The 27,468-nt window shown below is 46.5% G+C and overlaps 1 protein-coding gene across 4 annotated transcripts in view; it reads left to right on the top strand.

Moving 5' to 3' along the window:
• NUP210 (nucleoporin 210kDa) overlaps positions 1-27,468 on the top strand; it is a 120,105-nt gene that overhangs the window by 52,687 nt on the left and 39,950 nt on the right. For 2 of the 4 annotated variants that reach the window (XM_014533634.1, XM_005886616.2), the window contains exons 14-20: positions 470-615; positions 11,985-12,206; positions 13,706-13,879; positions 18,709-18,898; positions 19,384-19,490; positions 21,362-21,466; positions 21,553-21,654. In XM_014533634.1, coding sequence (XP_014389120.1) covers positions 470-615; positions 11,985-12,206; positions 13,706-13,879; positions 18,709-18,898; positions 19,384-19,490; positions 21,362-21,466; positions 21,553-21,654 — 1,046 coding nt within the window. The remainder of the gene's footprint in view (positions 1-469; positions 616-11,984; positions 12,207-13,705; positions 13,880-18,708; positions 18,899-19,383; positions 19,491-21,361; positions 21,467-21,552; positions 21,655-27,468) is intronic. The other 2 variants (XM_014533633.1, XM_005886617.2) reach the window with 2 other exon arrangements.

Below are 27,468 nucleotides of genomic sequence, written 5' to 3'. Positions count from 1 at the left end.
TCTGCAGCAAGCAAGCCTCCCTGCTCGCTTCAGTGCCTGGCTGCCAGCCGCCATCTTGGCTGACAGTTAATTTGCATATACTCACTGATTAGCCAATGAAAAGGGTAGCGGTCGTACGCCAATTACCATGTTTCTCTTTTATTAGTGTAGATAGAGAAGCCAGCAGAAGTACAGTGGTTCTCCTTTGGGGAGGAGCTAGTGACCCGAAGGGTCCGTGGGAGATTCCAGGGTACAGGTCACGTTTCTTGATCCCAGTCCTGGGTACAGGGTGTGCTCAGTTTATGGGGGGGGGTGTGGAGGGGTCATTGTGAACTGTCTGTTTCTGACGATTGTACTGTTTGGTATGGGAATTATAATTTTACGTTAGAAAATTAGGTTGTGTGTCTAGCCCAGGATGAAAGGACTGTCTGCCCGTGTGGTCTTTCAACAAAGGCAAATTCAGAGTGACTACCTGGCTCTCTTCTTGCAGGGCGGCTGAAGCCAGGGTCTGAGTACTGCAGCGGTGTCAGCGTAAGAGCCGAGGCCCAGGGGCACACTGTGCTTCTGGTGAGCTACAAACATGGCCACATCCACCTGAGTGCCCGCATCACCATTGTTGCCTACCTGCCCCTCAAGGTGAGCCTGGGGCCCCTGCACTCCACCTGCTTCCATGATGGGAATTATTCATTTGTTCTGGTGAATTTGTGTTAAAGCCCTGATGATTCAGAATAGCTTTTAGAGCAGCGATCTCTTTCTTTGAGTTTCAGGCTGAAATGAAGTATGTAGAAGAGCAGTGCTTAGTGATTCCTGATACCCATGCAGATGAAATGTTACCCTCTCTGGGCCTCCAGGGATTAAGACAGAGGGGGTGATTCTAGTGATCTCCAGAGTTACCCTGCAGGGTCTCCACAGAACCCTCGAATGGGGACAGCGGCCCTGGCTTGTGAGTGCTAATTCTGAGGCCTCAGGAATCTGGGACAGGTTTGGATTTTCCCCCTGCCTGTCAGGTAACCATCAAGCATCTGAGTCCCCCTTTGTCCATCTGTGGCAGTTACAGCACTTGAGGTCACAGCACACTGTCTCAGGGTTGACACCAATCCTGAGTTTGGATCCAGGTCCGACACCAGTTCTGTGGCTTTGGCCAGTGGTCAGCAAACTGCGGCTTGGCAAACCGTGGCTCGCGAGCCACATGTGGCTCTTTGGGCCCTTGAGTGTGGCTCTTTCACAAAATACCAGCTCTTACACAAAATACCGACTTCTGCGCATGGGCCACGAAGTTTCAATCACACTGTACGTGCGCGCCCGCACGTGGTATTTTGTGGAACAGCCGCACTCAAGGGGCCAAAGAGCCGCATGTGGCTCGTGAGCCACGGTTTGCCGACCACGGGCTTTGGCTAATTTAACCAGTTAACTGCCATGCATCCAAAAATGCTTTTATCTCGCTTGTGTCTATAGATGCTAATGGCACACAAAGGGTTAATTTCTCTGGGCCTCAGTTTCCCTGCCTGTAAAAATGGGCTAATGTAGTACCCACTTCATAGGGTTGTGGTGAGAATTAACTGAGTTATGTGCAAAATCGGCTTAAAACGGTGCCTGGGAGGTAGGGAGTGCCCAATGAGGGTTAATAATTAAAATACGAATAAAAAAGAAGGCTTCACACAATAGCTACTATGAAGCAGGATGGTGCATGTATCTATTTCTTACTTTGAACTGTGCTTCTCACACAGGAGGCCCAGAGAAGGTAAGTTGGCTCCTTTTTCAGGGGATGGCTGAAGGCCCAGCCAGTGCTTGCATTCCCTGACACTCACCATCAACCTCTGGGACAGCTCTGGTCACCTGGGTTTCTGACTCTTACTCATTAAAGCAAGCTCAGTAACATCAGAATCTTTCATCTCAGAGCCCCTGGCCCTGGAAATAGTGCCTGATATAACACAGACAGCTTTTTAAAAAATTGAGGTATAATTGACATATAACAGTGTATATATAATTGACCTATAACATTGCATTATGTGCAACATAATGATTTAATGTTTGTATATATCAGGAAATGGTCACCCAAGTAAGTCTAGTTGCCATCCATCACCACCCATAGTTAAATATTTTTTTCTTGTGATGAGAACTTTTAAGCTCTACTTTATTAGCAGCTTAAAAAGCATGTAATACAGCCCTGGCTGGTTTTGCTCAGTGGTTAGAGTGTCAGCCCATGGAACTAAGGGTTGTAGGTTCGATTCCTGGTCAAGGGCTTGTACCTCGGTTATGGATTTGATCCCCAGCCCTGGCCAGGGCATGTACGGGAGGCAACCAATTGATGTGATGTGTCTCTCTCTCTCTCTTCCCCTCCGTTCTCCTCTTTCTAAAAATCAATGAAGAAAAAAATATCCTCAAGTGAGGATTAAAAAATAAAATATGCAAACAGTATTGTTAACTATCATCACCATGCTGTACATTACATCCCTAGAACTAATTTATTTTATACTGGAAGTTTGTATGTTTAGATTTCCTTTAGGCATTTCTCCTCCAAATCCTTTCTCACCCTTGCAATCATCAATGTGTGTTCTGTATCTATGAGTTGTTCATTTGTTTTTTATTCCAAATATAAGTGATATCATATACTATATGTCTTTTCTGTCTGACTTATGTCACAGAATAATGCCCTCACGGTCTGTGCATGTTGTTGCAAATGGCAGGATTTTTTTTATGGCTGAATAATATTCCATTGTATATATGTAGCATATTTTCTTTATCCACTCATTCATCAGTGGATACTTAGGTTGTTTTTATGTCTTAGCTATTGTAAATAATGCTGCAGTGAACATGGGGGTGCAGAAATCTTTTCAAGTTAGTGTTTTGTTTCCTTCACCTTCATTCATATCCAGAAGAGGAGTGGTTCTGTTTTAATTATTTGAGAAGGGTTGTTTTATTTAAAATGAACAAGTAGGGAAAATGTGTTCAGGGTTAACCATGCAGGACTGAACTCAAGATCTCCTGACCCTGAGACCTAAAATAGCAGATCCTTACAGATGTTTTACTAGGAGAAAAGTGTGAGATTATAAAAAGCATGGGGCAAGGGAGGCTGGCAGTTTAAAATTAGGAGGTCAAACTTCCCTCCCTGATGAGGGCACTGGATGAGGTGAGAGGGCTTCGAGAGCAAAGCTGAAGAGAACAGAAATTCCTAAGATGGCAGTGGTCATTCTCGAGGAAGTCCTGCCACAGCCTGCCATAGCCGCCCACAGCTCCCCATAGCCTGTCATAGCTGCCCACAGCCCGCCACAGCCTGCCACAGCCCACCATAGCTGCTCATAGCCCTCCACAGCCCCCCACGGTCCTCTATAGCTGGCCACAGCCTGCCACTAGGCGGGGTGTTCTGCCAGGACCCTCCTGTGAGGTTCTATATGGCCCTCATGAGTGCTTCTCCAGATGACTGGATGGTCTGATTACTGGGGTATTGAGCTAGAACATCAGAGGCCCACAACTGAACTCACTGTCCCAACATGGGATTAAAGGTAGAGATAAGGTAGGCATGTCCCCAATCAAGGCGGCTTCCTGACTAGACAAATAATAGAAGAAGAATATGGGTCTCTTCTCCTTTTATCTATCTTATGCCTTCATATCAGTTAAGATCAGGTAACAAAACCCAAATAACAGTGGCCTAACCAATAGAGAATTTATTTCTTGTTCACACAGAGCTAGTGTGGCAGCTCCAGAGTCATCAGGGACCCAGGTTTCTGTCTCTACTTCATCATACTAGTATGTGGCTTTCATCTTCAAGGTTGCCTCATGGTCTAAAGTTGGCTACTGAAGCTCCAGCCATCCTGTCTGCATTCCACGTAGCCAGAAGGGGAAGAGCTCCCTCTCAGCTGAGTTCATTTCCTGTAGGAGCCTTGTCAGAAGTTTAAAGCAGCAGTTTCCACCCATGTCTCACTGGCCAAGACTTAATCTGTTGGTCACACCTAGGGACATATTTTAGCTGGGATATTTACTACGCTAATAAAATGGGGTTCTTTCTCTAAGGAAGAGAGGAGTATGGAAACTGGGAAGGCAGCAGTCATTGCTACAGCCTGTGTTTGCTGGTCCATCCATCATTTTACTTTGCAGACAGTTGCTGGGCACTTGGCAGGTACAGGCCCAGGCTGGGGAGACAGAGCTCTAGGGAGAAATCTCACAGTCTGTGCCGGGGAGGCTGCCAGTGTATGGGGAAGACAGACACTCAGATCATTGCAGTGAACATAGTAGAGATAATGAAGAGTCCCCAGGAGGACAGGTCACTGATGAACACAGAAATAGAAGGAGGACAGGGAGGCAGGAAGTGTGGCTGGTGGGGGCACCAGAAGTAGTGTAGTATATCTTGGAGTGAGATTAGAGACTGTGGTGGGTCAGAACAGGAGGTTTTTGAAATCCATTTAGGAGCTGGATGTTCTCATCTTGCAGTGGGCAGTTGGTGAAGGTCTGGGAATGACAGTCAGGTTCACACATGACCAGCACTACTGGTGGGGTAGGGGAATGTGTGTGCCCTGGAGGCACAGTGTAAGGACTCTCCCCATCTGATCCGCAGAAGAAAGATCCATTTCAGATCTTGTTTGCACTGCTTGCCCTCCCCCTCCAACTTACATGGTATCTTCTCTCTATGCTAGGATCATGGTGGGGCTCATGCTTGCCAGTGACCTGACTCCCTCTGCAGTTAACATCCCAGTCACTCCTTAGCCCTTGTCTGCTGCAGGAATGTAGAGGGTCTGTCCTGAGAGATTAAAAATGGTGGCAGAGTAAGTGGATGCTGCACGGACATGCTCCCAGGAACAAACTGGAATTACAACTAAAACACAGAAAAACTTCCTGAATAATCAATGGAAAACTTGTAGGAGAGAACCCTGATATCTGAGGACGGAAAGTGGAGACCCCATAGAGACTGGTAGGAGGGGTGGAGGCACAAAAGGGCTGGCTGGGCGCCCACAGACAGCAACTGAAGTCCCGGAGAGATATCTCAGCTGTGGGGGATTGCCACTGAGAATTCTGGCATCTAATCCACAAGCTGGGCCCTCCAGGAGAGCACCAGAACTGAGAAGGGTACCCACATAACATCTGGCTGTGAAAAGCAGCAGGGTGCTGTCTGCCAGGGAGTGACAGCTGAAAATTCAGGCACCCTCTTAAAGGGCCAACACACAAAATTCCCTATGGAGCCACCCACCTTGTGCTCCAGCAGAGGGAGGGTGAAGTGGATTGGAGCTGTGAGAGCAGAAGCCAGGAATGGGGACTCAAGGGATAGAGCTAAGAAGGCAGACACCCCATGTTTCCTGGGCTGAGTCATTCACTCACCCAGCAGAGGACATCTTTCCCACATAGACATTTGCCTGCCTGGGGGGAAGACAGGTGACACACCCTATTGGAAAACACCTTGCCCTGAGCTACTTAAGAGATTAAAAATAACAATTAGCCTTCAGGCAGAAGCTACTGCCCCACCCTGTTGAAAAAAACTCACTACACCTGAGGACAATTGCCTGGGGGGGCAATTCAAGTCCCAATCCTATCAGTCTGTAGGCAAAGGTGATCTCTGGAGGCTTTGAGTCTTTGCCTCACCTAAGTAGTCAAAAACAGCCTTTAACACTAGAGATTTGAGAGAGAGGTGTAGAGGATGTACCTAATACAGAGTCATAAACCCAAAGAAACAGCCAAAATGAGGACACAAAAAAGCAACCCCCAAATGAAAGAACAAGAGAATTCTCCAGAAGAAGAGATAAATGAAGCAGAGTAAGAATTTTATCTGAAACAGAGTTCAGCGTAATGATGGTAAAGATGTTCAACAGCATAAAAAAAATATAATAACTATGAAAAAACAATAGTGTGAGATAAAGAATGATATAACACAAATAAAGAATGCATTGGAAGGAATACACAGCAGATTAGGGGAAGCTGAGGATCGAATCAGTGAATTACAAGACAGATTTGAAAATATCACTCAATCAGAGAACCAAAAAGAAAAAACAAAAACAGTAGCACAGCTTAAGGGAACTGTGGGACAACGTAAAATGTAACAATATTAGAGTAGCAGGTGTGCCAGAAGAAGCAGAAAGAGAGAAAGGAATAGAGAACATGTTTGAAGAAATAATGGCAGAAAACTTCCATAACCTGGTTAAGGAAAAAGTAGCACAACTTCAGGAGGCACAGAGAACCCCAAGCAAGAAGAACCCAAACAGGCCCATGCCCAAACATATCAAAATTAAAATGCCAATAATTAAAGACAAAGAAAGAATCTTAAAGGCAGCAAGAGAAAAGAAAACTGTTACCTCAAAGGAGCTCCCATAAGGCTGACACCTGATTTCTCAACAGAAACTCTATAGGCCAGAAGGGAATGGCATGAAGTACTCAAGGTAATGGAAAGCAAGATCTGAGACCAAGACTATTATATCCAGCAAGGCTATCATTCAAAATAGATGGTCAAACAAAGAGCTTCCCAGAAAAAAAAAAAAAAGGCTAAAGGAGTGCATCTCCACCAAGCCAGCATTACAAGAAATGCAAAAGGACTGCTATAATGAGAAGAAGAAGCAGAGAACCCTAGCCATACAGAATTAAAATGGCAATAAATAAGTACCTGTCAGTAATAAGCCTAAATGAAAATGGATTAAATGCTCCAATCAAAAGGCGTAGGGTAGCTAAATGGATACAAAAACATGACCCAACCATATGCTGTGTATAAGAGACCCACCTCAGAACAAAAGACACACACAGGATGAGAGTGAAGGGATGGGAAAATTTTTCCATGCAAATGGAAAAAAAAAAGCTGGAGTAGCAATACTCATATCCAACAAAATAGACTTTAAAATGAAGGCCATCATAAGAGACAACAAAGGTCACTACATAATACTAAAGGGAATGATCCAACAAGAGGATATAACCTTGTTAAACATATATGCACCCAATACAGGAACACCTAAATATATTTAAAAAAAAAATTCTAGAGGACGTTAATGGAGAGATGGACAACAATACAGTCACAGTAGGGGACTTTAACACCCCTCTGACTTCACTGGATAGATCTTCCAGACAAAAACTTAACAAGGAAACAGTGACTCTAAAGGATACACTGCATCAGATGGATTTAATTGGCATTTATGGAACATTTCACTCCAAAGCTGCAGAATATACATTCTTCTCAAGTGCATATGGATCATTCACTAAGATAGACCACATGTTAGGACACAAAACAAGTCTCTACAAGTTCAAGAAGACAAAAATCATATCAGGCATCTTCTCAGATCACAGTGGAATGAAATTAGAAATCAACTACAGTAAAAACACCCCAAACATTCAAACACAAGGAGGCTAAGTAGCATGTTATTAAACAATGAATGGGTTGCCAACAAGATCAAAAAAGAAATAAAAAAAACTTCTGGAAACAAATTAAACAGAACACACAACAACCCCAAATCTCTGGGACACAGCAAAAGCAATCCTGTGAGGGAAATCCATAGTACTACAGGCATACCTCAAAAAAAAAAAAACAACCCACAAGAAAAATAAGCAAAAAACTATTTGACCCTACAACTTAAAGAACTAGAAAGAGAACAACAAGAAAAGCCCAGAGTAAGTAGAAGGAAGGAAATAATAAAGATTAGAGCAGAAATAAATAACATAGAGACTAAAAAACAATACAAAAAAATAAAAAGTCAATGAAACCAAGGGCTGGTTTTTTGAAAGGATAAACAAAATTGATAAACCGTTAGCCAGACTCATCAAGAAACAGAGAGGACCCAAATAAATAAAATCAGAAACAAAACGGAGAAGTAACCACTGACACCACAGAAATACAAATGATTGTAAGAAAATACTATGAACAACTGTATGCCAATAAGCTGGACAATGTGGATGAAATAGACAAATTTCTAGAAAAAATGTATCTCCAAAAACTGAATCAGGAGGAATCAGAAAATCTGAATAAGCCAGTAACAGCTGATGAAATAGAAGCAGTAATAAAAAAAAAAAACTCCCAGCAAACAAAAGCCCAGGTCCAGACAGCTTCACAGGGAAGTTTTACCAAACATTCAAAGAAGAACTAACACCTATACTCCTCAAACTATTTCAGAAAATCCAAAAGGAAGGTACACTTCCAAACTCTTTTTATGAGGCCAGCATTATCATAATTCCCAAACCAGATAAGGACACAACAAAGAAAGAGAATTAAAGGCCAATATTCCTGATGCACATAGATGCCAAAATCCTCAACAAAATCTTAGCAAATCGTATCTAACAATATATTAAACAATCATACACCCTGACCAAGTGGGATTTATTTCAGGGATACAAGGCTGGTACAATATCTGCAGATCAATAAACATGATACAGCACATAAATAAACTGAAAGACAAAAATCTCATGATCATATCAATAGACACAGAGAAAGCATTTGACAAAATCCAACACCCATTTTTGATAAAAACTCTCAGCAATGTGGGAATAGAGGGAGCATATCTCAACATGATAAAGGCCATATAAGACAAACCTACAGCCAACATCATACTTAATGGGCATAAACTAAAACCATTTCCCCTAAGAACAGGAACAAGACAGGGATGCCAACTTTCCCCACTCCTATTCAACAAGTACTGGAAGTGCTAGCCAAGACAAGAAGAAGAAATAAAAGGCATCCAAATTGGAAAAGAAGAAGTAAAACTGTCATTATTTGCAAATGACATGATATTGTACATGGAGGGTCTGTCCCACCTGCACATCACTCTTGTGAAGCCTCCAAGTGCTGGGTCTGGAGAGCCCACCTGCTTCTTCCTTCTGTCCGTCAGCATAGATTGAATGCATCACCCTGGGCCAGCCAGGTGCCTGGGGCCTGAATCTCCCTCTGCCCTGTCCCTGGCCTTCTGCCTCTTGATCCTACACCAGCTGTGATTTCCCTACAAAAAAGTGCATCTGTTATATCTCCTAGAAACATATACTTCCAGCACTAAGGGCCTCTTGATGGCCAGACCCATCTTCTTGTTTTGCAAAACAAGAAAAGGAGGCCCAGGGTGGAGACCTCGCTCTAGCTACATGGGCACTCGAGTCCCTGGCTTTGCCTGTTTTAATATCTGCACTTTGATGTGTACTAAGGAGCCTGTACGGTTTCTGAGTGTCCCTCATTAGTGGTGTTGGTTATTGACCTATCTCCCTGGCATAGATTTCTGTGACACTTTTATGCCGAATGAGAATGGAATTCCGTGCGAAAGTGATAATTCCTAGTTCTCTGGCTGTTGGTTATAGGGCATCTGGTTCCTTTGCACAACCTTTCCCTTTGGGTTGGTCATGAAAACTTCCTTTGGTGACGTCTGCAGTGGCCTGCTTTACCCACAGCAGAGTTTTGCGGACTGTGGCATTGAGACATGGGCAAGAGCAGGGCATCTGAAGCCAGAATAGCTGGGTAAACTTGGGTAAATTTCTTTGCCAGGATTCATGTTTTCCATCTGTAAAATGGGATGACAGTTCATACTAATGACAGTGATAATAGCAAAGACTGTTAACTGAGCTTGTGCTGGATGTGTTCATTCCCACTCCCTTGAAGCTGCAATAACCCTGCAAGGCAGGAGCTCTTCTCATGCTCATTTTACAGCATGAGAGACTGAGCAAGTGGCAGTGTTGTTCCCGTTGTGGGGACAGAGAAGCAGATGGACAATAAACATAGAAAGTGATGGTAGGTAGTGATAAGGGAAGGAAGTAACAAGTGTTGGGAGGTCCTGCTTTGGATGGGGTTAGGGAAGGCCTCTCTGAGGAGGTGACGTTTGAGCAGACCTGTGCACGTGTGCAGGGAGGGGATGCATGGGGAGTTGTTGGCTGATAAACCCAGAAAAGTGTTCATATTGCGAAAAGTAATTCAAAAGGAGAGAATTCTCATTGAAAAGTAATACCCTTTTTTTTGCTAAGGGTATACTGTGAAAAGCCAACTAGGCGAGCCTGCACCTATAGGCCTCAGCAGATCATCACTTTAGCCACTAGCCCTACCCCATCCTTGAGGGTGTGTGCATATAAAGCTGCCACTCAGGTGGGAGTTTGTTTCCACCTTAGGTGGCATCTGGTTGGGGCACTGCTCTGGGTCCAGGACTGTGGGGGACAGCTGAGTGGTTATTAGCCTGTACCTGCAAGGACTATAGGCTGTTGGCAGATCTGGACATAGCCCAGGGGTGAGAGCATGGACGGAGCTGAGAGAAGTCAGGCTCTGCATGGTCGTCAGACACCGCAGACAGGGGGCAGGGCAGAGGCTGGCACACTGCAGTGGGAGGCATGTGTGTTGGGTCAAAATGAACTAATTTTGGAAGAGTACACTGTTATCTACCCACCAGCAGTGTGCTTGCTAGAGCGTCAAACTTTTGGACTTGTATCAATCAGATGGCTGAAAAATATCACAGTGTGGCTGTACATTCTTGTTTTTTTTAATATTTTAATTTTTCCTATATGATATTTTATTTCTCATGTGGTTGAGATCATGCTGTGAATACAGAAGGAAACAGACACATATTTCCCTCCTCTTAATGAGCCCACAGCCTGATCAGGAGATAGATACCCAAACAAATCCTTTCCTCCCAATATGATTGAGCAACACTCGAAGCAGGAACCAAAGAATGAGCCACCTACCTGGCAGGTTGAGGGTCACCTGGTGAGGGAGGAAGCAGGAGCTTTTTAGAGGAAGGAGTGGGCAGGGGGCGCAGGATAGCCTGGGGACAGACTAGTCTGAAGGTGGGACTCGAGAGAGATAGGCGAGGCCAGGCTGGGAGAGCCTGAATCCTAGGGTAAAATGCTAGCTCAGCCTTTCTTCCCAGGGCGGCCGGCACTATGGAACCATTTAATGCAGACAGGGCATGGTCTGTGTTTTCGGAAGGAATACCTGGCAGCTCTCGGAGGGCAGACTGTAGTGACTAGCAGGGAAGCAGGCTCACAAGTCAGGACTGGGTGCTAACCCTGTGGATCCCCTGGAGCAGGAGCTCAGCAGCCCAGGCAGGGGGCAGAAGAGCAGGGCTGCAGGGCCCTCAGGACTCCCTGCTTCCTCACACCCCAGCTATGTCTGTAGAGGGAAGTGTCCTCATGTGGAGCAAACCCGCTGTGATATGGGAATGACATCCTTTCCACAGATTCTCAGCACTGCCACTATCCCTGAAGGAACCCCTGGGGCCCGCAACACACGGTCACCCTAGGCCGGGAGAGCAGATGAGAGCTTTTTGTAAAAAATTACTTTAATTTATTCTTTGTAGATTGGGTACTTTGAGGACTTAATATTCACTCTTTCACTTAACAAATAATTGAACACCTACTCTGTGCCAGGCACTGTTCTAGGTGCTGGGAGCAAAACGGCAGAAAGGCTTGTTCCCCAAAGCTCATGGACACGTTGAAGGAAGTGCAAGAAATGCAGTGGAGAAAGAAGTGAGGAAACAAACCACTCTGAATTATGCCCTCAATGACACCAGTCTGTGTTTCCCCTGGTCGTCTGGTGTGTTTCTGTTTAGAATTGTTTCATGCTTTTTAAAACAAGATGGCTGTGATCAAACTGTTCAGTCAGTTCCATACCCAGCTCTGCCTTAGGGACCCACACAGGCCCCATCGCGATGCACGAGGCACTCCTGCAGCCCAGCTAGGATTGTACACCTTGTGGATGCACCAAGCACTCACGCAGCCCCGCGCTGGGCATCTGCAGTAGGAAATGGCTATGTGTGAGCCTCTCTGCATGAGCTCATTTCCCTCCTTCCTAGACTGTCCTTAGGTTAGATTCCAGACGGGAAGTTCCTGTGTCAAGGACAGTGAGTATTTTCAAGGCCTTTACCGGATTGTTTTACAAAAGAAGCAGATCAATTTATGCTCCCTTCACCCCAGCAGTATCAGAGAGGAGGACAGAATTCCCCTCAGAGCACGTTTGCACCAACAGCACGGGCAGTGCTGCCGATGAGCACCAGGAGCGGGGCTGTGTGGCCTCCACAGGGCAGGGCAGGCCTCTACACGTGCCTCTCAGAGGAAGGCACTGACTCTTCTTTTTGCTCCCACAGGCTGTGAACCCCTCCTCTGTTGCCTTGGTGACCCTTGGCTCCTCACAGGAGATGCTGTTCGAAGGAGGTCCCAGGCCCTGGGTCCTGGAGCCGTCCAAGTTCTTCCGAAATGTCACCTCCGAGGACACTCACAGCATCAGTCTGGCTCTCCTTGGGCCCCCTGCCTCCCGTAATTACCAGCAACATTGGATCCTCGTGACTTGCCAGGCCTTGGGCGAACAGGTGAGAGGACAGCCGCCCCCAGATCACCTTGTCCAGAGGGAGGACCCTGCTGTATTCACAGCATCATTTTATTTAATCAAAATGGCTGTGATCAAACTGTTCAGTCAGTTCTATACCCAGCTCTGCTGCTATATCCATCTCACATACAGAGCAGAAGGCTCTGTTGCTATACCTGAGAGATAGCTGCTGCTGCTATACCCATCTCACAGACAGATGAGGATCAGTGAGGTAGAATGTAGTGAATGCAAGCAGATCTAGCAGGGTATGCGGTTGGGACCCCCTTCCTATACACTCTGGCTTTGATAGAGCTAGTCAGTCCTGGCTCCATTTCAACAACCTGGTGACCTCTTCTCTCTCCAGGCTTCAACACTCCCCACTACCAAATCAGGCCTGAGCTAAGATCAGGGGCACTGTCAGATGCCTCCAGGGGCAGGCAGGTCTTGTAAAGAGTGAAGTCGCAGGGCCACATTTGTCAGATCTTTTTGGTATTTCACGATAATCTGGGAATCCCAATACTTTTTTCTGTGAAATCTCTTCATTTTTATTTATTATTATTATTTATTTTAATATGTCTTTATTGATTTCAGAGAGAAGAGAGAGGGAGAGATAGAAACATCAATGATGAGAGAGAATCATTGATCGGCTGCCTCCTGCACGCCTCCCACTGGGGATTGAGCCATAACCCAGTCATGCACCCTGACCTGGAATTGAACCATGACCTCCTGGTTCATGGATTGAAGCTCAACCACTGAGCCACACTAGCCAGGCAATTTTCATTTTCTTTTTAATGTTGAAAACCAAGAAATTAGGAGACTGGGTAGACTGAACAAAATGTGTCTGTCACTGGAACCCCTGAGGGTTGGAATTACGTGGATCGAGGGCAGCTTGCCCACTCTACTGGTCTGTGTATTACTTTCTTGGGGTGTCAGGCCAGGCTGTAGGCAGAAACCCTGCGGGTCAGCGTGGAAACTGCCCTTTGTCCTGCCCAAAGGTCAGGAAGGGTGAGAGGCTCTGGACCAGACCATGCCTTCCTACAGAGTGTATGTGTCATTAGGGGATCAGGACCACTCTCTTTTCTGGTCCCCGCACAGGTCTCAGTCCGGTAGCACACGTCCTCTCACACCTGTACCTCGTTGTGATGAATGTTTTCAAGTCAGGATGGACTCTTCATTTAACAACCCAGACTTGGGAATTTGTTCATGCAACCTGGGGTTTTCATAGGATGCTGGGAAGCCACGTGGTGCCACCAATCCACCTCTTTCCTGGGCAGTGGTTCTGGCTGATGTCTGTAGAGGGCACTAGTGGCTCCAATCTCCCATGCCTATGTCACTGGACTTTTGTACCCACCCCTCCCCGTCCCCCATGATGTACATGTCATTATCATTCCCATTCTGCAGAAAAGCACACTGAGTCCCATGGAGCTGGGTGGCAAGGTGAGGCGCACAGTGGAGCCGAGCCTCAAACTTGGGGATGTCTGACTGCTCCTTGTGCTCTGCCAGGTCATTGCCCTCTCAGTGGGGAACAAGCCCAGCATCACCAACCCCTTCCCTGCGCTGGAGCCTGCTGTGGTGAAGTTTGTGTGCGCCACACCCTCCAGGGTCACCCTGACGCCTGTCTACGCCAGCCCCCAGCTGGGCTTGTCCTGTCCGCTGCTGCAGCAGAACAAGCAGGTGGTGAGTGGGCACTGCTTGGGGATTGTAGCGGTTCAGTGCACAGCACATCTCTACACTCAGCTGGCCCTGCATGGTGGGCACTTTTGCCTGAATGTTACCTTTGGGGGTTCCCAAGACCTAGAGAGGTGATAAGACTCAGCAGGCCCAGCTGCTAGTGGCAGCACCGGCGAAGGTGGAGCCTCTGGCACCTGGAGCAGCTGCTTCTCTCTGCACAGCACTTGGCAGTTTGTAAAAATCTTTTTTTTCTGTGACTTGAGGATGATAAGGCAGGGCTTGTTGTCCGCGGGCAGTGTGTGTGGTCAGAGGAAGGGCTGCCAAGGACAGGGCCCAGCTGCAGTGTTCTCCAGGGACTGTGCTGAAAACGTGGTCAGAGAGAAGAACAGCAGGGAGGTGAGGTGAAACCCAAAGGTCTGGTCCCCTTGGGGTTGCAGCCAACCAACCCTCTACCCCTGAGGCGCTCAGAGGCCAGATGACTGGACAGAGAGCTTGGAAGTCCTGCTGTGCAGGTTCAGGTGTGTGAACCTGCAGCTGGCCCCAGCCCTCCTCAGAGGCGGGCACTAGGCTTCTTTTCACTCATTCCTTGACATTTGTTTGTTGAGCACCTCCTCTGTGCCCAGGCACAGTTCCATGTCTTGGATATAGGGCAATCAGGACAGGTGAGGCACCTTCCCCACAGAGGTGACAGGATGGGTGAGAAGGTGGGAAGTGCTGTGGGGGAAGTAAAGTAGGGTGCGAGACAGCTACTGGTGGAGGCCCCTTCAGATGGAGCCAGGAAAGGCCCGGGAGCAGAGAGCACATCCCACTCAGGCCCTTGGCTGAAAAGAGCTGAGATAAGGGTACCCTGGGCGGATAGAACAGCAGTACAAAGGCCTTGAGGCCAGACCAGGGTCTTGGTGTCCCTGTGCTCACATGATAATCACACAAGTCATCTGTGCTAAGAACTTTCACCTCTGTGCCTCATTGCCTGTCACCAGGATTGTCTATGACCCCAGGGTCCTTGCAGCCCCTTCACAGGTTTGTCCACGAGGCTCAGAGATGGGCAAGGTCCCAAAGGCAGAGCGTAGATCTGCCCAGCTCCAAGCTCAGTGCCTCCCCAGTGGCCCCTGGAGCTGCTTCTCTTCTCCCAGCCCGGTCTTGATCTAGCTGCCCTCTGCTTCTGTGGCATCGGGGAACCCTCTCCACTCTCCGCAGTTCTCCAGAGAACACTCAGTGCCTGTCCTCTTTGCACCTATGGGAACCTTTCTGAAGCAGTTTATATCAGCAGCCTCTCCCACCCTGGCAGCCTTCGAAATTTGGGAGTTAGCTCCTTGCTGGATGGAGGACAGAGCTGCTTTGTATTTGGTCGAAGTTCCAGGGAAAGCACCAGACTCCAGTGTCTGGGATTTGGGAACAATTCCACCATCTAGCACATGACTCTACATATTTAGTTCAACTTTTCCTTCCACTGCTCTGGCATCGGTGGGTGGGCTTCTGCCTTCTCTTGGGCTTTACTAGTCACCCAGCTCTGAGACACGTGGTGTGTGAGCTCCTCCAGCCCTGATGCTGATCCCATAACGGTGTCCTGAGGCATCATTAAAAGTGAGGACTCTGTGCTCCGCCTCAGAGCTAGCGGGGACTGGGCGAGGATTGTCCCACCTTTGTGCCCTCTTGACAAGTGAGGAGAGCAGGCTCAGAGCCCCGAGAAGCCAGTGTCACCCCCTAGCTCAGGCCTGGGTGTTTGTGGCATGGAGCTGATGACCATCTTTCCCAAACAGAAACATTTTTATTTCCCAGACTTTGGGAACTATTGAGAATGAATGTCCTGAAAGTTTTACATTTTAAATAACTTTTATGCATTTAGCAAATTATGCCCTAAAAGACTAAAATTGCAATAAGTCCGGACTCTTTGGGAAAACCTGGCCTGCTGGGTCCACTGTGTGAGGCTTGGAGCTGGACAGCACTCGCGTCCACAGGCCGAGAGTTAGGGCCCAACCCTACCCCGGATATGGCTGGTCTCCTCCGAGTGATTGGGGGTGACTGGCCTCCCAGAGTCATTGTTGGAGAAAGGGGTTCAGTCTGGTACCTGTTAGGCTTTTTCCTTGTTCTCCACTTCAACCCTGCCAGTGGCATCCCACTCACTGAGGCAAGGCCACGTCTCTCTCTGCTGCCCACTCCATCCTTGCTGGAAGCCCTGTCACCTGTGAGCAATGATCCTGTGTGGGTCTCGAACTTGCCATGCCCTCTGGTTCGAATTCTCTCCCCTCCCACCCCATGCTTTCCTCTTTTGCCTCCTTTAGTTCTTCATTCACACATTACCTCCTCAGTGGGGCCTTCCTCGGCCTTCAGACCTTATCTGAAGTTTCACCCTCCACATTCCATATCCAGGTCCCTTCCCTCAGCCAGCACTGAACACCACTGAGCACACTGTACAATGTTTCTTCTCTCCTCTGTGAGCCTCTAGGGGAGCCTGGCTCATGGCAGGAGCTCAGTAAATGTGGCGGGCGCATGAGCATGGCAAAGAACTCACTGCTTGTGTCCCAGTGGCCTTCTGTCCATGACTCTGGCTGTGTAGACACCTCAAGAATCCCAGTGGAGACACTCCCGAGGAAAGGGTACAGTGGATGGTGCCAGCCTCGGGAGCAGGACCGCACAGGACGGCCTGCTTGCTCAGCTCCAGCCCATTCAACCCCAGGCTAGCCAAACCTCATTTTCAAAACAAAAACCAATCAGATTATGTGCAGCTTCCCTGTCCTTAAATGCTGGCTCCTCGTCCAGGGAGCAGGTTCAGGCCGTCCATAGTGTGTGACCTCTGGGTCAGCCCAGGGTTGTCTCTCTTGACTGAAGGATGCTGGCCAGGCAGCAGGGCATGGCTCTGCATTAGCTTGCATGTGCTGTAGACCTCAATCATCAGGAAGCAGTAGACCTTGAACATGGAATTGCCGTGTGGTCATCAGTGCTGGGGTTCTGGTGCTGAGAGCTGATTAGGCAGGGACCCTGTGATTTATGGTGTCACTAGGGGACCTTGAGAAAGCTGTATCCCTGCCATATATCCTGGGTGCAGTATCAATTTAATTTTACACTTCTCTAAAGCCAAAGGCTACCCAAGACACATTTGCAGAGTAAATTATTGGCAAGGCCAGACACTAGAACAGAGCTGACTGGTTGGAATGACAATGGAACCACACTCTGGCCTGACGCTGGCACTTCGTTCAGGTCATCCAAGTTCTGGTCACTGCAGCTGCACGCCAGGAGACTGAGTAGCCATCGGAGCCTCACTCTCGAGCCAGAGAGAAGCTGCACACTGTCCGAGGAGGCCCATGGGCTTTCAGATCAGACCAGCAGTTCCACCCCTAACCCTGTGTGACCTTGGGCAAGTTACTGATGTCTCTGAGCCTCAGCTTCCCCATCTGTAAGTTAGGGATTATATCGTGCCTGAAATGGCCATGGGAAGGATCCAGTAAACATGCAAGCATGCTTGACATACAGTATTAATGTCCTTCCCTGGGAGAGCAGGAGGGAGGGAGGAATAGTAGTGTTTCACCCAGGTTTGCATCTGGAGGGAGAAATGGGGCACCCAGCACATGCCCCTTGTCTCTGCCCATAGTCATGGCTCCCAGTTTGTGTCCAGATACTTATAAAACCCTTTGCATTCTCAGGTGATTGTGCTGATTTGCATTTACAATTTGCAACTTGCTTTGGTTCAGTGTTTGGGGAAAACGACCTAAGACTTGGGGAGCAGCCATGCGTGGTGGGGAGTTTGAGGGCTATAATAGTTAGGGCAGATGAGGCGAGGCTACAACGACAAGCAGCCCCAAGTCCCACTGGCTTCACACAGCACAGGCATACTCTTACTCACACTACCTGTGCATCTGGGCGGGCTGGGGACCCTACTGTGTGTCATTGTGATCTTCCTTCCAAGACTTAGATGTGAGCATCGCCAAGTTGAGTATGGCCAGGTGGCATTGTGGAGACAAGGAGACCATGGCAGATCATGTTCTGGCTATTAAGTCTTCTGTCTCCTGGAATTGTCTCAAGTCACTTGTCACTGGCCAAAGTAAATGACATGGTCACTCCTAACCATAAGGGCCAGAGAGGTGAGGGTAGATGGTAGAATTCAGGGTTTGGAACTGAATCCTGTAGGTGTGCCACTCAGCCACTGAGTTGCTTTGCTCCTTCTATTCTTGGGGACTCTGCTTCCTCACCCTTGATATGTGGGTGACAGCTCCCACGTCTCTGAGATATTTTAGGAGCAAGGAGCTTTGCAAGAGCTTTTTGGAGCTGGAATTGGCATTCCTGTTAAACTACTAAGGGACACATCCTGGAGAGCAGAGGTGTATGGGGGCAGGGAGGAAGCAGCAAGGATTTGGAAAGGTGAGGGCAGAGGGGTGGGACAGCAGCCTGGCTGGGATGGGAGGTCTGTGGCAGTCTCCCAACCTTGGCACTATTGATGTTTTGGACCAGATTTTTTCTCCTCATGGTGCTGACCAGTGTACTGTAGGGTATACAGCAGTACCCTTGACCTCTACCCACTAGATACTGTTTGCACCCCCTGCAGTTTATAATAAAAATGCTTTTAGATGTCGTCAAAGCCCCTTTGCCCTCGTTGAGAATCATGAGCTAGAGTAAGAGGCCAAGGCTGTGGGCACCTTGATCACTGGGCAGTAATGAGGACTGGTTAGTGACTTGCCCCGAGTTGCTCACCAGGACCCTAATGAGCCCATAAGGCAGTCTGCTGGGTTCCTGGAACACCAGGAGTGGCTGTGCTGCTATGGGTCCTCAATGCTTACTCTGAACAGTGTGCCCATTGTGATCTGGGTATGGTCACAGCACCTGACCTTGGCTTCTTGCAGGTTCCAGTCTCCAGCCACCGCAACCCCCTCCTGGACTTGGCTGTCTATGACCAGCAGGGCCGCCAGTTCAGTAACTTCAGCTCTCTGAGCATCCAGTGGGAGTCGACGAGGCCATTGCTGGCCAGCATCGAGCTTGACCTGCCCATGCAGCTGGTGTCCCGGGATGATGGGAGTGGCCAGAAGTTGCATGGTGAGCTGGGGTGGTGAGCCTGCAGGCCCAGGACAGGAAGACAGAGAGCAGTGAAACCCTACAGACAAGAGGTGTCTGAGGAGTGCTAGCGGCTGTTGGGAGCTGTTATCTGGGACACCCTTTTATCTAAGATGGAAACTTAGGGAGCATTGTGGGCTTACCACTCTCCTTTAAACCTATGACCTTGTTTGAGAGATAGAGAGCAGGTTCAGAGCCTGTTGCAGGTGACCCCCACGTCCTAGGCTATACAGCAGGTTGGCCTGGCCCCAGCAGCTGGGAGTTGAACATCTCCAGCTCATCTAAACTGCTTCATGGAACCTTGCTATGTCAACCATTATGATACATAAAGTTTCAACAAACTCACATCTACCTTTAGGACTGGAAGATTTAAAACTGCAAATCAGAAGGAGGGAGGGTCTGTTTCACAGGCAGCAGTGGGGCAAAAAAAAAAAAAAAGACATGGGTTTTTCTCTTCTTGGACTCAGGTTTGCAGGCCATTTCGGTTCACAAGGCATCGGGAACCACAGCCATTTCTGCTACCGTGACTGGCTACCAGCAGTCCCACCTCCTCGCAGCCAGCGTGAAGCAGCTGGTAACTCCCAGGGCACATTGGGGGTGGGGTCTTCTGCTCCTCCTGCATTCTCTTCAGTTGTAGTGTCCTGAGCCCCTGCACTGGGCCACACCCCTCAGTTCACTGCCCTTCTCCCTGAATCAGGTAAGGTACACTCACCTGAATTGGTGAGCCTCCTTGCTGGCCTCCCGCCTCCAGTCTCCCCCACCTTGCATGACCTGCACTCAGGGGACTGAAGGGAACCAGTGCCCCCTTTCGGCTCCAGGACATGGCTTTGGGAGCCCGCAGACTTAAGGGCAGGAGCCGTCCTCATCCTCAGCCAGGGCTTGCCCATCCACACTCTTCTCCCTGATTGACCTGACTTACAGCCCCTGCCCCCTGCCTCTATATGCCTTTGAACCCTCAGTTCTGTTCCCTGGAATTCCATTTCCTCCTTCCTTTTATTCTTCTCTCCCAGGAACCTCCTGTTCTTTTAGTCCCACCTAAAATATCCCCACAGCGCAGCCACTCTCCCCACAGAGCAGCCGCTGTTGCCCCAGGTCCTAGAGCCCCTCATGCTTCCTGCTCTCCTAGTGCAGCCTCCACACATGCACTGACACCCTGTCTGCATACACATGTGGCCATCCACTGGACCACACCTCTCCACCCAGCCTCTCATGGGGGCCCAGGCAGAGGTGCTGCAGTGGGTGGCAGGTGGGCACCTATAAGGTGAGTGGGAAGGGTTCCCCCAGAATGGCACTGCCTGGATGACACCCACCCCATCATGGAAGAGGGTGGCAGTCAGATTGGATTGTGAATGGGGTGGAGGCAGCAGGTAATGACTGTGGAGGGAAGGTGTGTCTGACTCTGAGGGACTCTGAATGCTAGGACGAGGAACTGGGGTATTGGGGAGCAGGGACACTTGAAGAGGGTGTGACACCAATGGGAGCAGCACTAAGAGGCTAGCTTGGAGGAAGGTAGCCCTGAGGAGCATACTGGTACCTGACCCTGATGGCTTAGGTTCTCAGTCATTTCACTAACATCTCAGCTGTTGGCCTCATGGGCCTCCTTCTGGACTATAAACATCTAAGCAGATCCCCCTTCAAGGCCTTTGCACTTACACTCTGCCCTGTGGGCTTTTTGCAATTTATTTACATCATTCATACCTTCACTTTCTGTGTCTCTGTTCATCTGAGAGGCACACCTGAGAGTCTCTCCCTCTCAGACCTGTCATGGTCCCTTCAGCCCCCACCACAATCACATCTTTCTGTCATTCTTTTTCTCTAATCCTTGCATTAGAATCATCTCCCTGAGGGTAGCTGCTGTCCCTCTAGTGCCTAACACAGTGCCTAGTGCAGTGCTTGGCACAGAGTAGGTGCTCAAATGTGTGAGTATATGTGGGTCAAAGCCAGGTCAGATCCAGCAGTCTCCCTGGAATGACGTGGCAGGAAAGAAAGATACTTAAATATGCACATGGCCCAAGGGGTGTAAGCCAAGCTTGTCCTCTTGTGAGCACCTTGAGGACACCTGTGCAGTACTCCCATGTTTAGGCTGGTCAGGGTCTTTGCTGTTTGCCCAGTACACATGTCATACATGGCACTACAGCTGGCCGGTTGCTGTGTGCCCCCTGCTTTCCTGGATGTTTGTGAATTGTCCACCATGTGGAACCTGGAAGGTAGGATGGGGCACTTGCCTTGGCAGGATTATGAGATGCCTCAAAGGGACATGGCCTCTGAGCTGGGCTCACACAATGGATTCATCAGGACTTGTGTCCTAGACATAACAAATGATACCGGAACCTGGGGCCTCTGGTCCTACTCTTCCCCAGGGGCAAGGGTGGGTGGAAGGCCTGTGGGCTCACGGGGTTGGCCTGTTGCTTCCTGGATATGATGGTGTTGGTCTTGCCCTTTCAGCAGGACCCTCTTGTGCCTGTGTCGGCCTCTATAGAACTCATCTTGGTAGAGGATGTGAGGGTGAGTCCGGAAGAGGTGACCATCTACAACCACCCTGGAGTACAGGTACAGCCCCTTTCCTGCTGCCTTGCCACCTAGATGTGGCCCATTGGCGTGGCAGTCCTGGCCTCTTAGACTGACCCTCCTTGCAGGCAGAGCTGCATATCAGAGAAGGTTCCGGCTACTTCTTCCTCAACACCAGCACCACTGACATCGTCAAGGTGGCCTACCAAGAGGCCAGGGGCAGTGCCATGGTGAGTGGGGGCCCGTCTCTATCATTGGGTGGCCATAGGCTTCCTGATTTGATTATTTCAAAGGTTGGCACTGTCAGCTGTAGTTTGCAAGGTCTCTAGATTCTCTGATTCATTGTTGTGCAACTTCAGTCATTTGTCTGCTACCTTTGTGATTTTTATTTCATCTCCACAAATTACCCACACTATTAGTTAGCCAATGGCTTCCTTTTAGTAAATCTTTATTAGGATTAAAATATCATAAGATTACATAAGCACCACTACAACAACCATAAAGTTGCTTTTAAAAGATGTATTAGCTTTTTATGTTTTTTCCACATTCCTTTCTCAATCCTCTCCCTATTCCTACAAATGTGACATCTTTGTCCATGGCATAGAAGAATTTAGCATTCCACTTTTTCAATTATTTTATCCTAAGTGTTTTCCCATGTTATTTCTGTGCAGCCTTTTATACTCAGCCATTTTCTCCATGTAGAGCATTTTGGTAGTTTAAATCATTTTTTTAAAAAAATAGCCCTGCAGTTATAGCAAAGAGTGAAAGGATGAAAAACACACACCAATATTCTCAATACCTGCATATCTGTATATTGAGTTATGCAATCATGAAAACCTAACTTTCTTTAAAAGGAAATTCTTACTTACATAAATGCAGGCAGCCAAAAACAAAAATACAGTGATGACACCAAAGCAGTGTCATCAATTGCAGCTCTTTTATTGCCATTGGAATATTCTGAACCTAAGACCAGCTTTCCCTTTGTTAAGGGCTGACTGCCAGGTGTGTAAGGAGTGCCCCAATTACACAGCACCAAATGAAACTTCCTGCTGAACTCGAAAGGGGCCAGGTTGATTCAGTGTCTGGCATGTGGTGGGAGTAGTGCAGATAGTACAGTGAGGGCGGACAGGTTAGGACCTTATCCTGGCCGTTAGTCACCTGCTGTCCTGATGCCCACAGTGGCCTTATTGTTGCCCTGTTCCCAGAGGTGAGCCCTAACAGACTGGCAACAGCATGGAACAAGCTTTCTAATTCCAGGGAAGGCTAAAACCATAATTAACCTTCACAGAGACCTATTCCCTAAATCTCCTTTCAGAAATACAGCCAGGGTACTTGCCCATGGTTGTACAGTAAGTTTGTGGCCTAGTCAGAAATCAAACTATGTCACCTCAGTCTCTGCAGGACATGTCCAGCCATGACTTTCTGCAAGTCTGTTTATCTGTTTGCATCCACTGACTGTCTTACCACCTGGGTCACAAAATTAGTTGCCTCTGAGGTGGGACAGGTTCAAAGTAAAGAGAAAAACAAGCAGGGTGCGAGGAACATGCCTGGGGAGTGCTATGCTGAAATGTCACCTGAAAAAATAAAAAACAAAAAAAAATATCACCTGATGCTTAGCTTCAGTGCTGGGCCGTAATAGGCAGTGGTGGGGACTGTAGCAGATGGAGAGCACAGGCCATGTCTAAGGTACAACCACTATGCATCTATAGCTCACTTTTGTTGGTATCTATACATATAAAGAGGTGATATTCAAATTAGGCTGGGATGCCATAACAGGTCACGACCAGACAGGAGGAGGTTGCGTGCGCAGGTAAGGCCTGGAGCGGAGACGGAGACAGACTCAGGGGGGCCTGCCCGAGCTGGCACAGAGGCTCCAGCATCCCAGAGCGGATACAGGCAGGGGGTAGGGGGGTCCTGGGGTGGAAGTCAGGCACAGGACCCAGCCGCCCATGGCTCCAGTCAGGCCTGACTCCCGCGGTGGCCCACGGGATGCCTCCTCGCACGGTGGGAGGCAGGGTGCCTCCTCGCATGATTTCAATCACACGTTGGGCCTCTAGTTTTTAATAATAGCTTTATTGAGGTATAATCCACATACCATACAATTTACCCATTTAAAGTGTACAATTTAGCAAAACAGCATGGTACTGGCACAAAACAGACATATAAATCAATGGAATAGAATTGAGAGTCCAGAAATAAATCCACACCTTTATAGTCAATTAATATTTGACAAAGGAGGCAAAAATATACAATGGATTAAAGATAGTCAATTCAATAAATGGTGTTGGGAAAATTGGAGAGATACATGCAAAAGAAAAAGGAACTAGACTATGTTCTTACATCATATACAAGAATAAACTCAAAATGTATTAAAGACTTAAATGTTAGACTCAAAACCGTAAAAATGCTATAAGAAAACATAGGTAGTAAAATCTCGGATATTTCTTATAGCAATATTTTTTCCTCAGGCAAGGGAAACAAAAGAAAACATAAACAAATGGGACTACATTAAACTACAGAGTTTTTACACAGAAAAGGAAACCATCAACAAAATGAAAAGACAAACTATAGAATGGGAAAACATACTTGCCAATGATAAATCTGAGAAGGGGTTAATATTCAAAATGTATGTAGTACTTATAAAACTCAACACCAATAAACAATCCAATTAAAAATGGGCAAAGGATATGAATAAACATTTCTCCAAAGAGGACATATAGATGACCAATAGACATAAAAAATTATCATTGTTATAATCATCAAAGAAATGCAAATTAAAACTACAATACGATATCACCTCACACCTGTCAGAATGGCTACCATCAATATCAACAAAAAGCAAGTGTTGGCAAGGATGTGGAGAAAAGGGAACCTTTGCACTGTTTGTAGCAATGCAGATTGGTGCAGCCACTGTGGAAAGCAGTAAGGAGTTACCTCAAAAAATTAAAAATGGAACTGCCTTATGACCCAGGGATTTCTCTTCTGGGAATTTATCTGAAGAAACCCCAAATCACTAATTAGAAAGAATATATGTACCCCTGTGTTCATTGCAGTGTTACTTACATTAGCCTAGATTTAGAAGCAGTCCAAGTGTCCTTTAGTAGATGAATAGATAAAAAAGCTGTGGTACATTTATACAATGAAATACTACCCTGCCATAAAAAGGAAGAAAGTTTTACCCTTTGTGACAGCATGGATGGACCTAGAGAACATTATGCAAAGTGAAATAAGCCAGTCAGAGAAAGACAAGTACCATGTGACTTCACTCATATGTGGAATTTAATGAACAAATTAAACTATTAAGCAAAATAGAGACAGACTCATAGATACATAGTCGGCAGACAGCTCTGGATGGTTAGGGCAGAGGGTTGGAATGGTGGAGGGATTGAGCAAAAAAAAAAAAAAAGAGAGAGAGAACATGGACAATAGTGTGGTGATCATGAGATGGAAGGGTATAGGTGGAAGTGGTAGAGGGCAGAGAGGAGATAAAAGGTGATGGAAAAAATGAAATAAAATTTTTAAAATAATGAAGTGTACAATTTAGTGGTTTTTAATATATTCATACAGATGTGCAACCATCACCACAGTCAGTTTTAGAGTATTTTCATCACTTCAAAAAGAAACCCCATACATTTTAACTATCACCTCTATTTGTGTGTACACACACTCACACATGAAAGAGTATTGGGTACTGTCAAATGCATTTCTGTATCTCTTAAGACGATTGTGTGGTTTTTTTATTTTTTATTTTGTTAATATGATGTATTACATTATTGACTTTCAGATGTTAAACCAACCTTGCATTCCTAGGATAACTGCTACTTGATCATTATATATAATTCTAGCTCTGTGAAATATGCCATTGTAATTTTTAATATATTTTTATTTCAGAGAGGAAGGGAGAGGGAGAAAGAGAGAGATAGAAACATCAATGATGAGAAATAATCATTGATTGGCTGCCGCTTACATGCCCCACACTGGGGATCTAGCCCGAAAGTGGGCATGTGCCCAAAACGGGAATTGAACCCTGACCTCCTGGTTCATAGGACAACACTCAACCACACCAGCCAGGCTGCCATTGGTATTTTAATAGGGATTATATTGAATCTGTAGATTGCTTTGGGTAGTATAGACATTTTAATGATGTTAATTCTTCCAATCCATGAACATGGTATACGCTTCCATGTGTTTGTATCTTCCTCTGTTTCTTTTTTCAATGTCCTATTATTTTCCAAGTACAGGTCTTTTACCTCCTTGGTTAAGTTTATTCCTAGGTATCTTATTTTGTTGTTGTTGTTGCAATGCTAAATGAGATTGCTTTTTTAGTTTCTCTTTCTGAGAGTTCATTATTGGTGTAGAAAAATGCCATCGATGTGAATTTTGATTTTGTATCCTGCTACATTGCCAAATTCATTTATTAAGTCTAGTAGTTTCCTGGTGGAGTCTTTAGAGTTTTCTATGTACAGTATGATGTCATCTGCGAGTAATAACAGTTTTACTTTCTCCTTTCCAATTTGGATGCCTTTTTTCTCTTCTTCTTGTCTGATTGCTGTGGCTAGGAATTCCAGTACTATGTTGAATAAGAGTGGTGAAAGCAGACATACTTGTCTTGTTCCTGTTCTTAAGGGAAACACTTTTGGGTTTTGCCCGTTGAGTATTATGTTGGCTGTAGGTTTGTCATATATGGCCTTTATTATGTTGAGGTATTGTCCCTCTATTCCCACTTTGCTGAGAGTTTTTATCAAAGAAGGGTGCTGGATTTTGTCTAATGCTTTTTCTGCATTTATTGATATGATCATGTGGTTTTTATCTTTCAATTTGTTTATATTATTTATCACATTTATTGATTTGTAAATATTGTACCAGCCTTGCATCCCTGGAATAAATCCTACTTGATCATGGTGTTTGATCTTTTGAATATATTGCTGGATCCAATTTGCCACTATTTTGCTGAGGATTTTAGCTTCTGTGTTTATCAGGGCTCTTGGCCTGTAATTTTCTTTCTTTGTAGTATCTTTATCTGGGTTTGGAATTAGGTTAATGCTGGCTTTGTTAAAAGAGCTTGAAAGTGTTCCTTCCTCTTGAATTTTTGGCAATAGTTTGAGAATGATGGGTGTTAGTTCTTCTTTGAATGTTTGGTAAAATTCGCCTATAAATCCATCTGGTCCAGGACTTTTGTTTGCTGGAAGTTTTTAAATCGATGCTTCGATTTCATCAGTTGTTATTGGCCTACCTAAGGTATTCTGATTCTGCCTGCTTGAGTTTTGGAAGTTTGTATTTTTCTAGGAATTTGTCCATTTCACCCAAGTTGTCCAGTTTGTTGGCATATAGTTGTTCACAGTATTTGCTTACAATCCTTTGTATTTCTCTGGTATTCGTGGTTATATTGCCTCTTTCATTTCTGATTTTATTTCTTTGGATCCTCTCTCTTTGTTTCTTGATGAGTCTGGTTAGGGGTTCTTCAATCTTTTTATCTTTTCAAAGAACCAGCTCTTGGAATTATTGATCTTTTGTACTGTTTTTGTTTGTTGTTTTAGTCTCTATATCATTTATTTCCACTCTGATCTTTATTACTTCCTTCCTTCTACTTCCTCTGGGCTTTTCTTGCTATTCTCTTCCTAATTCATTTAGTTGTAGGAAGGTTAGGTAGTTTATTAGTCCTTTTTCTCGTTTCTTGAGGTAGGCCTGTAGTGCTATGAACTTCCCTCTCAGGATTGCTTTTGCCCTGTCCCATAGGTTTTGGGTGATTTTGTGTTCATTTTCATTTGTTTCCAGGAAGTTTTTAATTTCTTTTTTGATCTCATTGTTGACCCATTCATCCTATAAAATAAAGAGGTAAAATGCAAATTGACCATCACACCCTCATATAAGATGGCCACCCCCATGTGGTCACAAGATGGCCGCGCCCATGTCATCACAAGATGGATGCCACAAGATGGCTGGCAGGGGAGGACAGTTGTGAGTGATCAGGCCAGCAGGGGAGGGCAGTTAGGGGTGACCAGGCCAGCAGGGGAGGGCAGTTGTGGGTGACCAGGCCAGCAGGG

This window comes from Myotis brandtii, unplaced genomic scaffold, assembly GCF_000412655.1.
Source record: "Myotis brandtii unplaced genomic scaffold, ASM41265v1 scaffold995, whole genome shotgun sequence".
Taxonomy (NCBI): Eukaryota; Metazoa; Chordata; class Mammalia; order Chiroptera; family Vespertilionidae; genus Myotis; species Myotis brandtii.
Note: the sequence above shows the minus strand (reverse complement) of the source record. Positions and strands in the feature narration are given on the sequence as shown.